At 42.3% G+C, this 12,671-nt stretch overlaps 1 protein-coding gene across 1 annotated transcript; it reads right to left on the bottom strand.

Annotated features, from left to right (window-relative positions):
• Positions 1 to 3,865: 3,865 nt before the first annotated feature.
• Positions 3,866 to 6,818, bottom strand: LOC118112657 (kelch-like protein 10). The gene is made up of 5 exons (XM_035162155.2): positions 6,700 to 6,818; positions 6,000 to 6,480; positions 5,198 to 5,821; positions 4,903 to 5,052; positions 3,866 to 4,207 (listed from the first exon to the last, which is right to left on the bottom strand). The coding sequence occupies exons 1-5, from the start codon at positions 6,816 to 6,818 to the stop codon at positions 3,866 to 3,868; spliced, it is 1,716 nt and encodes a 571-aa protein (XP_035018046.1).
• Between the last annotated feature and the right edge of the window lie 5,853 nt (positions 6,819 to 12,671).

Genomic DNA, 12,671 nt, shown 5'->3' with positions numbered 1-12,671 from the left:
CGGTCTCGCCGCAGATCAGCTGTGTGTCGGTTGTTTGCACGGCAGCGTGTCCGCTGCTGGCGGCGGAGCTGCTAGTTTATCGACTGCATTGCCTTCAAAACAAGTCGGTTTATGTACTAAAGTAAATACTAGTATACTAAGGAAAGAAGACGCACATCTTCCGGTCTGCCGATAACAATCAAATCCCCGTTAGTGGTTGCAACTCTTCTGTAGGCGTTTCAAAAATAAAAGCACCCCAGCGTTTCTGTTGACGGAATCCATTCTTTTGTTTAACTAGGAGATCTTATTTTGAAATATTTGCAGGAGCGGAAGACGCACGGCTTCAAACTGTATAGTATTTGTATTTATTTGAGTACAAGGGACTACTTTCACACAAGGAAATAGTCACATTTATGGCCATATTCAAGTCAAAGGCCATGTAAAAAAACATTGTGCTGCAGTGTTGAACTGAAGCTAAATATTGTGCACTGAACAGATGCTGTAAATATGAATTGATATTAATGTGAATATTGTTCATTGAATAGATAAAGTTGCATAACTGCCTTTCTCTGTGTATATTTATGCTCGTACATGATGGGCTCGGACTAAAGCATTGGACCAGCTCGTAGGAGACTGAACTTTTTTTGTTACTGTTTTGTAATAGGCCACAATAAATTGGAATACAAAATTGTTAAATAACTTATAAACTGTAACGTTATTCAATTTCATCCACCAACTATATATTAAGATATATGACGCATACTTTCTCCCACTATCCAGAAATGAAGCCAAAATATCCCAGATATGCCATCTTGCACATTTGGAACAAGTACCACAGTAGTGATTGGGGGATGGAGCCCTGATAGCAAGGCCCAGAATATACATGCACTCAACCAATCGTGAGTTAGTCTCAGCTGTCAATCATGATGATTCATTGCATTTTTTTTTTTGCATAAAATAAATAATTAAAACCAAAGTTACTTAAAAAAAAGTATAGTATGATCACTATAATAAAAAATACCAAAAATGCCAAAAACTATGGATCTAATCAAAGCGGGACTGTGATCAGGTGAAAGAGGTTTGGGGCTGACTGGACAATGCACAGAGGACTTATAATAAATCCCTCTTTCTTGGCGAATCATCAAACTTTGATGCCACGCCACGGTCAGACCATGTGAGGTACACGAAAACTTTGAGTTAGTTTTAATCTCCATAGACTCAAGATGACACTCACTGAATTTGAATTTGATCTGATGAAAGCTCTAGGAGGAGTCAAATACACAACTTGTAAAATAGTCAAAATGGCCACTAAATCCCAAATGACCAACTTCCTTTTGCGTTTGTTGTTAATCAAATTGGTGATGGGGACCTTTTTTTTTTGTCCGATCACACGTGTCTACGTTAAGATTGTACATTTTCACCAGGCCTGACGCCCACAAAGTTGGCTTTGAGCAGACATCATGGAGTCCATTTTGTGATTTTATTTGGTATTTTTTGTATGAAAGTGATGGGACAGCTGCCCAGACACACACTGTAACATTTAAGTATTGTAACATATGAGTTATTGTTTGTTTTTATTTTCTTGAGAAGGGAGACTTCATGACATCCCAAAACCAGGGACATAATGCATTAAACGTGATACCATAAAATGGTGTGCCTTTCGGCATTCAATAAATTTGGTTATCAAAATAAAATATTGAATATTGAAAATATTAATATTAAATAATAACTTGAATTGATGAAAGTTACCTCGGGGCACCACCCTTCAAAGGAAGGGAAAAGATAGCCAATTTATTGATTAAGTCTCATAAAAGTACTAACTACAAATTTGGAACAATTAAATTAATAACTATAATCAAAATTACCATCTAGATAGTTGGCTAAGTTGAAGGATATGGAGTTCTTGACAGTGTAGAGGTTGGCAAAATTCACTTATGCAACATTAATGAAAGAAAAACATTTATTATGAATATAATAATTTATGAAAAACACTAATTACTAACGGTGTACTTACTGAACAAAGATAGGTATGTGAGTATGCATGTGTGTGTGTCTGTGTGAGTCAGCGTGCTTCCAAAATGGCGGCTGGCCACTTCGAAAATAACACCCCTCCCCCCTATTGGAATGTTTATGACATGTAGCGGGGGTCAGAGAGATTAGGTGCTGCAATATGCGTGTGTCTGTGTGTGTGCCAAATTACAGAAAGTTACTAGATGCATGCAAGGAAAGACTGAAGAGCATAACTAACATTAACTTTCAAATAACTTGTAACAACAATATCACAGCAACACAAATCAAACTTATAAACATCACACAGAATCGAATAAACAGTCTTTGCTTAGCCTAGTATAATTATTAAGCCCAGTTGTGTTACCCGTCCGTGGAAAGGGGAAAAAAGGTTGCTGTGCAGTTCTCGGGAACAGGCCTTATATTGGCCTGGTGACCTCACAGGTCATGGGGCCCAGAGTGACCAATAGGAGTTGACCCTTGTGTATCTGGTGTGTTTTCACACCTCTGTGTGACGTTGAGGCACCATGGGAGACTGAGTTCCTTTGCTTTGGTTTTCTCCAGAACAAAGGACATGCGGCTTCAGACTTTTGACTACCCATGTAGGCCCGAACTGTTAGTTCACAAAAACCATGTCCCAACAGACATGATGGAGGCTATTTGTAAAAAACATGAAACATCTCCATCTAAAGCATCTTCCTGCCGAGGCCTGTGAGACATGACTTTCATCAGGTATAATATGCACCATGCACTATATATATATATAAGGTATTGTGGAGACTGTAATCCGTGGCATACAATACACTGTACTTAAACTTGTTCTCATACCTAACCTTTTTTATATTACAGCCTACCTCCCTTAGCTTTATTCAACATCACACATACATGAATGCACTGTGCTCATAAGAAACTGTGACCTACGCCTTAGAAAGAATTCAAGCAGCTGCCCCAGGTTCTGAAGCCAGATAGGAAAGGCGTTGTCTTGTCTGGAAAATGCGCATGCTTACACACACAGAACATACAGCCGATAAAGCAGGAACACAATGTTCCTCACTCCAATGAACAACAACACCGTATAAGCACATGTGGATCTGCAAAACTACTGAAGACTCACAAGGCGTCAGCCGAGTCAAGGCTTGTTTGTAAAACACAAAACCAAACACTGTCAGAATGTGAAGATTTGCCCAGCAACTGTCAAAGGAGGGGCGTAACTGGGAGCGGCTCCTCATCATTCGCGGATTCCAGTGCCAAGAGGCTAGGACCACGCCTGTGCACCATCTAGGGAGAGCCAAGTATAAACCACGGCGACTCCCCCTCGTTATTGACCAATGAAGTTCTACCTACTATTATAAGTACTGCACCCGCCGTCCGTTCGGGGCGACTCTTGGCTGCCCCGTGCTGCTGGATGGCCGAGGCTGTGCATTGAGTGCCCATGGCTGTGCCTTTTCATTGCTTCTAAATAAATACTTGTTGAACCAAACCGAGACCGGCTCGTCTCATACCTCGGGACAAAAGAACACGACAAAACTTGGTGGCAAGTTTTGACCAGGAAGACCGGAGACCCAAAGGTTGAGGCCGCTCCGATCGATTATCCACATACTCACAAGGCACCAAACCAAAAGGTAAGCAGAAACCTGTTAAAACAAATTCTGCATTAGTTATATAGGCATTGATATAGATTGTGAGTGTGCGGAGAGGAGAGGAGAAAGGAGGTAAAATAATAAGTCCTGTGATTTTGTGATGCGGTGAGGGGTGCAGCGTGGCTGTAGGCGCTTGTTGCGCGGCCTCGGCCGTCTAGTAGCGCTGGGTAGTGAAAAGCAATGTGAAATAAAGGGAATGAACAAAGGTTGTAAAAGTTGTAACAGAAATTATTTATTAGTCACACATTCCCTGACTTTTTGAAAAGTGGCAGAGAGTCTCGAGGGAAAGCAAAGTCAACCATGTTGGGGATTCCGGACACAACACAAGAGCTCATGCCGGAGTAGGAACTATTTGAGTCAGAGATGGAACACCACCTGTCCGCGTAAGGATCATAGACTTCTGCATGATAACTTTCGCTCCTGAAATTGGAGCCCCCAACGACATAGAACTGGTCTTCTATCACCTCAAGGCAAAAGTTCCTTCGTGGGATACACATGGGGCACAGCATGCTCCAGGTGTTGGTCTTGGGCATGTAGGTCTCAACACATTTTAGAGGGCGTATATTCCTAAGGCCACCGATCTGGAGGAGGAGAAGATTTGGGACAAGGATTTGATTTTTTTTTTAAAACATACATTACACAGAATGCACATAATAAAGTATAAGGCGGTTGGATTAGTTTGACTATTGGATTAGAAGGTCCAGATTCTTCTCTTTTCTCTCAGGAACAAAATATTTCATCAGCCATCGGCTGGAATTTGGTGCAGACGTTCAGATAATCCTCTGACATCTCGTCTAGTGCCACAATGAGGTTGACATTAGTGGTCTAAGTAAAAATATCTTAATATTTACATTACATAAAAAAATCCCTCATTCTAATTTTTAGCATGAGGCTTTGTATTGAATTAACTGCCATAAGATTTTGTACAGACATATGTCCCTATTAATTGCTTTAGCAAACTAAGATGGTGAACACAGTGAATATCACACCATGTTAGCATGCTAACATTTAGCTAGCTGTGGAGTCCTGATGGATAAATGTGCTTTTTGCAAAAACTGTAGCTCAACAATTGCTTTTCTTCAGATACACCACATTTTGGTCTTACATTTGCATCACTCAATGACCAGGCAATATCATCAATTATTTAAACTGATAAAATATGTACATGTGGTTAGGATATAACTGTGATTATAAATACAAGGTATCTGTTGGCGTAGCACTGTCAGTCAAGTCTTTTGGGTAATGAGGTGACGTCAGCAGGGCTACGTGTACTTACTGCATAGATTTGGTTATTATATGCAACAACTCTGTGTTGACTTCGACTGATGTTCATATTGGCGATCAGTGTCCACTGGTTGGTCTCTGGATCATAACATTCAGCCGTCCTCGAGCTATAACGCCTGTTTAAACCACCGCAAATGTATATCTGAAGAGAGATGGAGCAGCAGTGATTAGTCTGGTCTTTTCATTGTTTTAACTGGTGACTGTGTTGTCATACACAAATAATTCAGGATTATTATCATTAGAACTGAAAAAGATACTACTCATTATTATTACCATACATAACGAACCTTGCCATCCAGTGTTGCACAGCTTGCACTCCTCCTACCCTCGATCATAGGTGCAATAAGCGTCCACTGGTTGGTTTCGGGGCAGTAGCGCTCTGCAGTGTTGAGGCCAAAATAATCATCAAAGCCTCCAAGGGCATAGATGAAACCATTCAGTATGGTTACGCTCAGGTGGCAACGTCGATAGTGCATGTACATCATCTCCTGCCAGGTGTGTGTCTTCAGGTCCAACCTGACCATGCTGTCTAAGTTCACCATCAACTGAGATCCACCAACAAAGTAGACATAACCATCGAGGAAGACGGTGCCGTGATGGGCCCGAGGATCCTTCAGCTTGTCTCTGATGCAGATCCAGCGATCAACAAGGTGATCGTACACCTCAATATCGCAAGATGCATAGCTTTCTTTCTGGCCTCCAGAGACCCAGATGACGGAATTAGGCAAACGAGGACGGGCAGGAGTGTTACTCAAACATAACTTTAAGGGTTTGGGTATGTGTTTGGTTAAGGACGACATTATTTTGAAGGAATTGTTGACTATTTCATGGCACTCAGGGTTGAGCTTCACCAGCTGGTTAGTCATCACATTGTTCTCAATGTACTCAATGCTTGTCTTGCACAGTCGCACCTACACAGGGACAAGGGAACAGAACTTGTTGGTAATAGGTCCATGTGGAAACAAACTGAATCAGAACTTAAAGCAACAGTGTTTTTCCTAAATGAACCAAGCTGCAGGTGTTAAAGCAGTTACGATACATGCTGGAGATGTCCAGTAAATCTAGACCTGTGGCAGGAAAATAAATTACCTCAGATAAAAGCACAGCAATGTGTTGTTCTCGTTCTTTGGGATTGTGGGCGATCCAGCGAAGGATGACATCAAAGACAGACCTCTCATTCTTCACGTTGAGTTCATCTTTGCCAAGAATTTCTGTGAGGTCCATAACAGAGAGCTGCAGGTACTCTTTAAAGTTAATCATCCCCTCAAAGTGCTCCATGATGTAATGGAAGGCCTTACATCGCAGCTCGGAGCTGGGGCAGATATCTGTGAATTGCCAGATGCTGATGCAGTTCTGTAGGCAGAGGTGCTCACTGATAAAGTTGGAGCATGCTTGTATGATGCCTATTATGTTGAGCATTTCAGCTGCGACCATCAAGTCATGCACATTGTCCTTCGTCACAGTAACAGAGCCGGTGTATGCAAACTCAATGATGATCTGCATAATGTCCGGAGACACAAGGGTTATGTGGAAAACCTTGTCTGTGGTTATCTGGTGTACAAAAAGAGCTCTGAGGATTAGAAAGGAGACAAAGCAGAGGATTTGAAATAGATATTCAACCTTTTTGCACGGAAAACAATAGTGAAAACTACTCTTTTCAAGCAGAAGGGACAAAGTGAAAAGGGAAATTATTATTATTATTGTGGTTAGTTGTAGTAGTAGTGAGAAAGTATAAATATTAATCAATAAGATTAATATTCTCCCTACTAAGGTCAGGTAACCAGCTTACTGGAAGTAAGTGCTGCAATCACAGAGGATGATTCTATGGATTGGAAATTGAATATCCTCAACTTGGAGGATGGCGTCGCAGAATTGTCCCACCAAGCGGAGATCATTAGGTGTTTCCATCATTTTTATTTTTTCGGGTTTGTGACAGTTGTATTTTATAGCTTTTAAATTATCAACATCACTGAGATAATATAACTATGAATCAAAGAGCTGTGAGATCATAGAACTGGACCGAGAATCCTTTGATCTAAAGGACTGTGGGATAAACATAACAAGGACAAATTTGCCAATAAACCAAACAAGGAAGAAGAAGAGGCAGGGTAAATAACCCTTTAAATGTTAAATAACCCTTCAGTAGAGGAAAGACATTTCATGGTTGGATGAGGGAACGTAGAAGAAGAACAACAAAGTAGATGGCAGTAATGCACCTTGATGTTTTAAACAGAAATAGAGGCCACTCACCACTAGACCGAACAAAGGGGAAGGATAGGCTATCAAATATCAAGGGTATTAAGATATACAGTACCGAATTGGGAAGAAGAAGGATATTGAAACACACAGTGGATGGTGGTAATTGACCTTGATGTTGGTTGCCATCTGCTAATAAACCAAACAGAGGAAGAAGAACCATCAATTACTACAGCCCTTGTAGAAATCTAAAGTTTGATAAGCTTACACAAATTAGAGGGCTGGATTGGGACTTTAATGCCCATATGTAGCAGGGTTATGCGAGTGGGATGTATCAGAACAACAGAAGGCAGCAGTCCTGATAACTTGACTGAGGAAAGGCAAGGGCGAGTTGCCTTTCCTCTGTTGGGGCTGTTGTTACACATGTGTAGTTTGAGGGAGATTGAACAATGTACAGCAATTTCATGCGTCTCGGCGACTCGTTGAAATTTGACGCCACGCCACTAACATGGTATTCGATGAAAACTCACATTTTCCATAAGACTTCATCATCAATGTCTTGAGGCCCTTCTGACAAAGTTTGACATGGTTGTGGTCAATGGACGAGGAGGAGTACGTCTTACAAAGTGTAAGATGTGCCTAAAGCAAGACATTTCCTATTGCCAGCAGGGGGCGCTGTGATTTTAAGTCATGTTTTCTGTGTAGATGTCATCAGGACGGGACTCTTGTCATACATGTCCAGTTTGGAGTAGATTGGATGTCCAATGTATGTCCGATAAAGGAATCTGAAACCTAATCATAATCTTAATCTTTTGATGGCGAATCATGACAAATTTGACGCCTCGCATGTGATAAAAACTCACAATTTGAGTTTTAATCTCCAAGGAGTCAAGAAGACTTTCACTGAATTTGAAGTTGATCTGATGAAAGCTCTAGGAGGAGTTTGTTAACATATGCGTTTAAAATGGCTAAAATGGCCACTAAATCCAAAATGGCAAACTTCCTGTTGTGTTAATCAAATTGGTTGTCCAGTCATGCTACACGTGTGCACCTAATTTCGTGAAGATGTGTTAAACCTGACATAATTGCTGTGTTTTAGGGGGCGCCGTTGAGCCATTTTGCTACAACCATTTCCAATTACTCCAGAATACGTACATTTTCACCAGGCATTACTCACCCGCAAAGTTTGGTGAGTTTTCAAGTGTGTTTAAGCTGTCAAAAATGTAATTAATTTGCCTGAATAATCAAACGAGAAGGAATAGGGCCTTCGTACTGTCGGTGCTCGGGCCCTAATAAATGAGAGAAGAAGAAAAACAAACGCCTGGCAGCCAGTCACAAGGTGGCGAGCAAGACGCTTTGGCTTCACTTTTGAGCAGCCATTATGGAGTGCATGTTTTGATTTTATTTGGTATTTTACACACACACACACACTGTAACATTAAAGTATTGTAACATAGGAGTTATTGTTTGTTTTTATTTTCTAGAGAAGGGAGACTTCATGACATCCCAAAACCAGGGACAGGATGGAGCCTATTTGTAAAAAACATGAAACATCTCTATCTAAAGCATCTTCCTGCAGAGGCCTGTGCAGGGTTCATACATATTTTGACCAATGGATTTCCATGACTTTTCCATGACTTTTCAATAACTTTAAACCAAATTTCCATGACCAAACATTTTGTGAAATCTCGGTGTATACATGAAAAAGTGACAAAATGTAGTATTTAAATTAACAATGAGAATTCCAAAGCATACAGTATAACTTAAATGACACAAATGAATGAGAGACAATAGTTTGATGAAAAGAATAAACATTTATAAATATACTCTGGTTGACAGGCATTCATAACACAGACACATCAATAAGAGCTTTAGTAGGTAGTAGCATCCAGCTAGTGCACACATTGCTTTCCCTTTTGTAGTGCACATTTTAACAAAACGTTGAGTTGGCAACTAACTCTTTGACCATAAATCAACAAAAACAATTTCACATTTAAACAGGTTTATAAAACAACATTCGCATAAAAAGTGCTTTCTTTTTGTGTTTGACTGACTCACACAGACACACAGTTCTGTCCCCTTGAGAGGCTAGTGAGAGAGAATAGCTGGTGGCAACCTGACCAAGTTGTAATGAGAGAAAAAAAAAGTGCTTTCTTGTGTCTTACTGTCCACGGGACCTTAAAGGGGACATAGCATGCCCATTTTACTACAAGTTGATATGGTTCCTTGGGTCTTAATGAAATGTCTGTAACATACTTTGGTCAAAATACCACAAGGATCATTTAAAACAGCACCCTTTTTACCCTGTATAAAACAGCCCTCCACAGAGTGACCTGTTTTGAGTGCCTGTTCCTTTAAATGCTAATGAGCCAGCTCCCCCCTCCCCCCTCTCCCCCCATGATTTTAAACGATATAAATTACATATTTTATATGATATAAATTATCAAATATGCATCCCATACTTTGTATTCCCCTTCTGTTGTCCTGGAGTTTTAATTTTCCCAATCACATAATTAAATGTCCCCCTCTGCCCATCCACTACAAGCACACAAGCAGACAGACAGAGAGAGAAAGAGAGGGGTGGGGGGCTATGAAGACCATCATTTACCCCCGAACCCCGACATTCAACGGGTACAACAACAAGCGGAGAAAGCAGAATCACGGGCGGGTGACCTTATATATACAGTCTATGGGGCTGACCAGCGCGGAGAAATGCACGTCCCGTGTGACCAGCCAGGCGGCTGCGCGCTTGAGAACGGCGCTGCGCTGCCTTGCAGCGGCGCTTCCGCGTCCGGTGTACCCCGGCGTAACGAGTGTGGGGGCTCGGTGTGTTTGGCCGGTGTTACAGTAGTGCTGAACACTGCGGAAGACTTCCACACTGCTGGCTGTGTTGCGCTGACACAAATTCCAGCTCACGCATGAGAGAGCGAGCGGTCGCGCCCGAGCAACTGCTGCAGCCTCCCAGTCCCAACGATCCAGACAAATGCCACATGTGAGTGAATCGCCGGCTGACCAGCGGAGAAATGCTCGTCCCGTGTGAACAGCCAGGCGGCTGCGTGCTTGGGAACGGCGCTGCGCTGCCTCGCAGCCTCGCTGCGTCCGGTGTAAACCCGGCGTGACGGGGGGGGACGGACGGGGGGATGAGGTGGGGGGTGGGCCAAGACCATGTAGGGAGAATTCCAGTGCCTTGTTACGACACAAAACCCAGGAAGCTCAATCGAGTCGCTCAAGCATGACGTTTCTGACTTAGAGGAACCATAACAAAACGCGTGAGTGTTTTTTTCCCAGAGTTTTTGGGTTGGTAGACATGCCAGATACCCACATTAACCTGTAGAAGCACTAAAAAAGTGGAATTTGCATGCTATGTCCCCTTTAACTGAACAGTCTCTTGCCAGCTTAGCGTTTCATTTCTGCAAGCTTCGCATCTATCTGCTTTTCAATCTCCAGCAGAGATACCTTCTTCTGTTTTGCAGTTCGGCGGAAGCTGTTGGATTTGGTGATGAAGGTCAGTTTGCTTGTAGCTTCTGCTTTCTCAGCATATTCATCTGCTGATTTCTGAAGTGCGCTAATATCAGCATCCATTCTTGCCCTCTTCTTTTTCAAGTCATCCAGCTCATCTGTGAGGGCCTTTCCCTTCAGGTCAATGCCTTGCCTCTCCTTCTTTCTCTTCTCTTCATCCAGGTACCCATGGTACTTCTGCCTGGCTCTTGCAGCTGAACAGCTCTTTGGTGATCTCTACCTTGTTTACGCCCCCAACAGACCTGACATGGTCGACGATGAGCCTCTGAGCCACCAGGGACTTCTCCTTCTGATTCTCTACGATCATTTCCTTGTTGATTGAGAATCCACACTCAACACTGGCCTGTCCATGAGACAGGACAAGCAGTACCTTCACCACATCCCACACTGGAAAATGATGGTTTCGACCCCATTGTCTCGTACAGGAGGGTGTCCACCCGGTCTGTCTTGCGGTCAAACTCCCTGAAGTTGGCCTGAAGAGCAGCTGAGTCACAAAACTCACTGAACTCTCAGAGGATGTCATTGCACACTGACTCGTCAACATGTTTGGCCTCAACAAGTGTGTGCAACATTCTTCTCATTTGAGGCACGCACAGCTCCTTGGACACAGCCATGCATCTTGGGTCAAGGCACTGCATGCTTCTTACCAGTTGGTGATGCACTGGACCCTTTTTCAGCAGCTTCTCAGTCAGGGTGATCAAGAGTTTCTTACAGTCCATCTTGATCTCTAGCACCTGCCTCTCTGAAATCTTCTTGGAAGACTTGAGTTGGTTTAGGGTGGTTTCTGCTGCAAATCCAATGTCAATCTTGGAAGTGTCTTTGTGCAGACTGCTGTCCTGAAAAGCAACATGGAGGAGCTTCAGTGTGGAGGTGGCCTCCCTCAGGGGTTTTTCCTTCAGAAATCGTCCCATGAGCCCTGCAAATATTGACATGAAAATAATAGTTAATTTCAAATATTTCACATTTTCATTTTGATCACTCTTAATTAGCAAATTCACAAAATAAAAGGTCATGTGTGAGTATGATACACTATCTGATCAGACACGCCAAACAAGTGAATAGTACCCAATTCATAAATTAATTTTCTAGATGCAGATTAACTAAAATTAACCCTCATTACACTAGAAGAGGGAGGGTCCCTCCCGACCCACCTTCTACATTTGAATAGGTACAGTACAGAGAAAGTTTTAAATTTTTTTAAATGCTCTACAAAGAAATATATTTTTAATCATAATTTGTTATCAAGTTATGTGGCGGTGCTCTATTAACCTATTACATTCATCCAACATATTATTGAAATTGTCAAAATGTTACAAGACATTTTTAAAAGCCAAAATATAATGCTGTTTTATTGCAATGCTTAAAACAGATATGAACATGTATGCCTTCAAAATATGTGTATGCTTACCTTTCATCAGTTTGAACATGTCCTCACTGAGGAAGGGAAGCATGGGTTTGTCTGTTTGGTAGGCGGTGAGGAATGGAGTGACTTCTCTTGCAACGCTATTGAAGATTGCCACTTTCCCGGTGAAGAGAGGATCTGCACAGCGCTCCTTCAGAGCCTCAAATGACTTCACCTTTGGATTGGGTAGTTCACCTTTTCCTACCATCTGGGCCGTCCATAGAGATTTGGATAAGGTTGTTGACTCCAATCTCTGACAGCAGGTTGGTCATTTTCCCAACGACATCAAGGGCAGATGAATGGCCCATGAACTCAGAGCCGATGTATTTGGTCTTCACATCGGCGCCATCCCATAGCCTCACATGCAAATCCATCTGTTTGGACTGTAAATAGTGGTTCAGGCTTTATCGTCAAATAGCATTACATAGGCCCTTTGCCTCAACACGTTGGACAACGTGAGACTCTTGAAGTGGGGAGCGAGCCCGAACAAGCAGAGATATATGCGCATTTGCTTTCGCCACAAGCAAGTTGTGTTGCAATCTGGCTATCGGGGGAACATTCGTCGAAAGAGCAGGCTGGCATCTTCGGATGATTTAAAAGAATAATGCGAATTGGTCACCTTCAGTGCCCACATTACCTCCGCA

The sequence above is a fragment of the Hippoglossus stenolepis genome, chromosome 7 (genome assembly GCF_022539355.2).
Source record: "Hippoglossus stenolepis isolate QCI-W04-F060 chromosome 7, HSTE1.2, whole genome shotgun sequence".
NCBI classification, from domain to species: domain Eukaryota; kingdom Metazoa; phylum Chordata; class Actinopteri; order Pleuronectiformes; family Pleuronectidae; genus Hippoglossus; species Hippoglossus stenolepis.
Note: the sequence above shows the minus strand (reverse complement) of the source record. Positions and strands in the feature narration are given on the sequence as shown.

Bases quoted from the DNA above. Each gene is read 5' to 3' on its own strand.
- LOC118112657 (XM_035162155.2), bottom strand. From the start codon at position 6,818: ATGGAAACACCTAATGATCTCCGCTTGGTGGGACAATTCTGCGACGCC. The intron at 5,822-5,999 runs GTAATTTATTTT...GTCCCTGTGTAG, and splicing joins TTGCTGTGCTTTTATCTGAG to GTGCGACTGTGCAAGACAAG. The intron at 5,053-5,197 runs GTTCGTTATGTA...ATCTCTCTTCAG, and splicing joins GTGCAACACTGGATGGCAAG to ATATACATTTGCGGTGGTTT.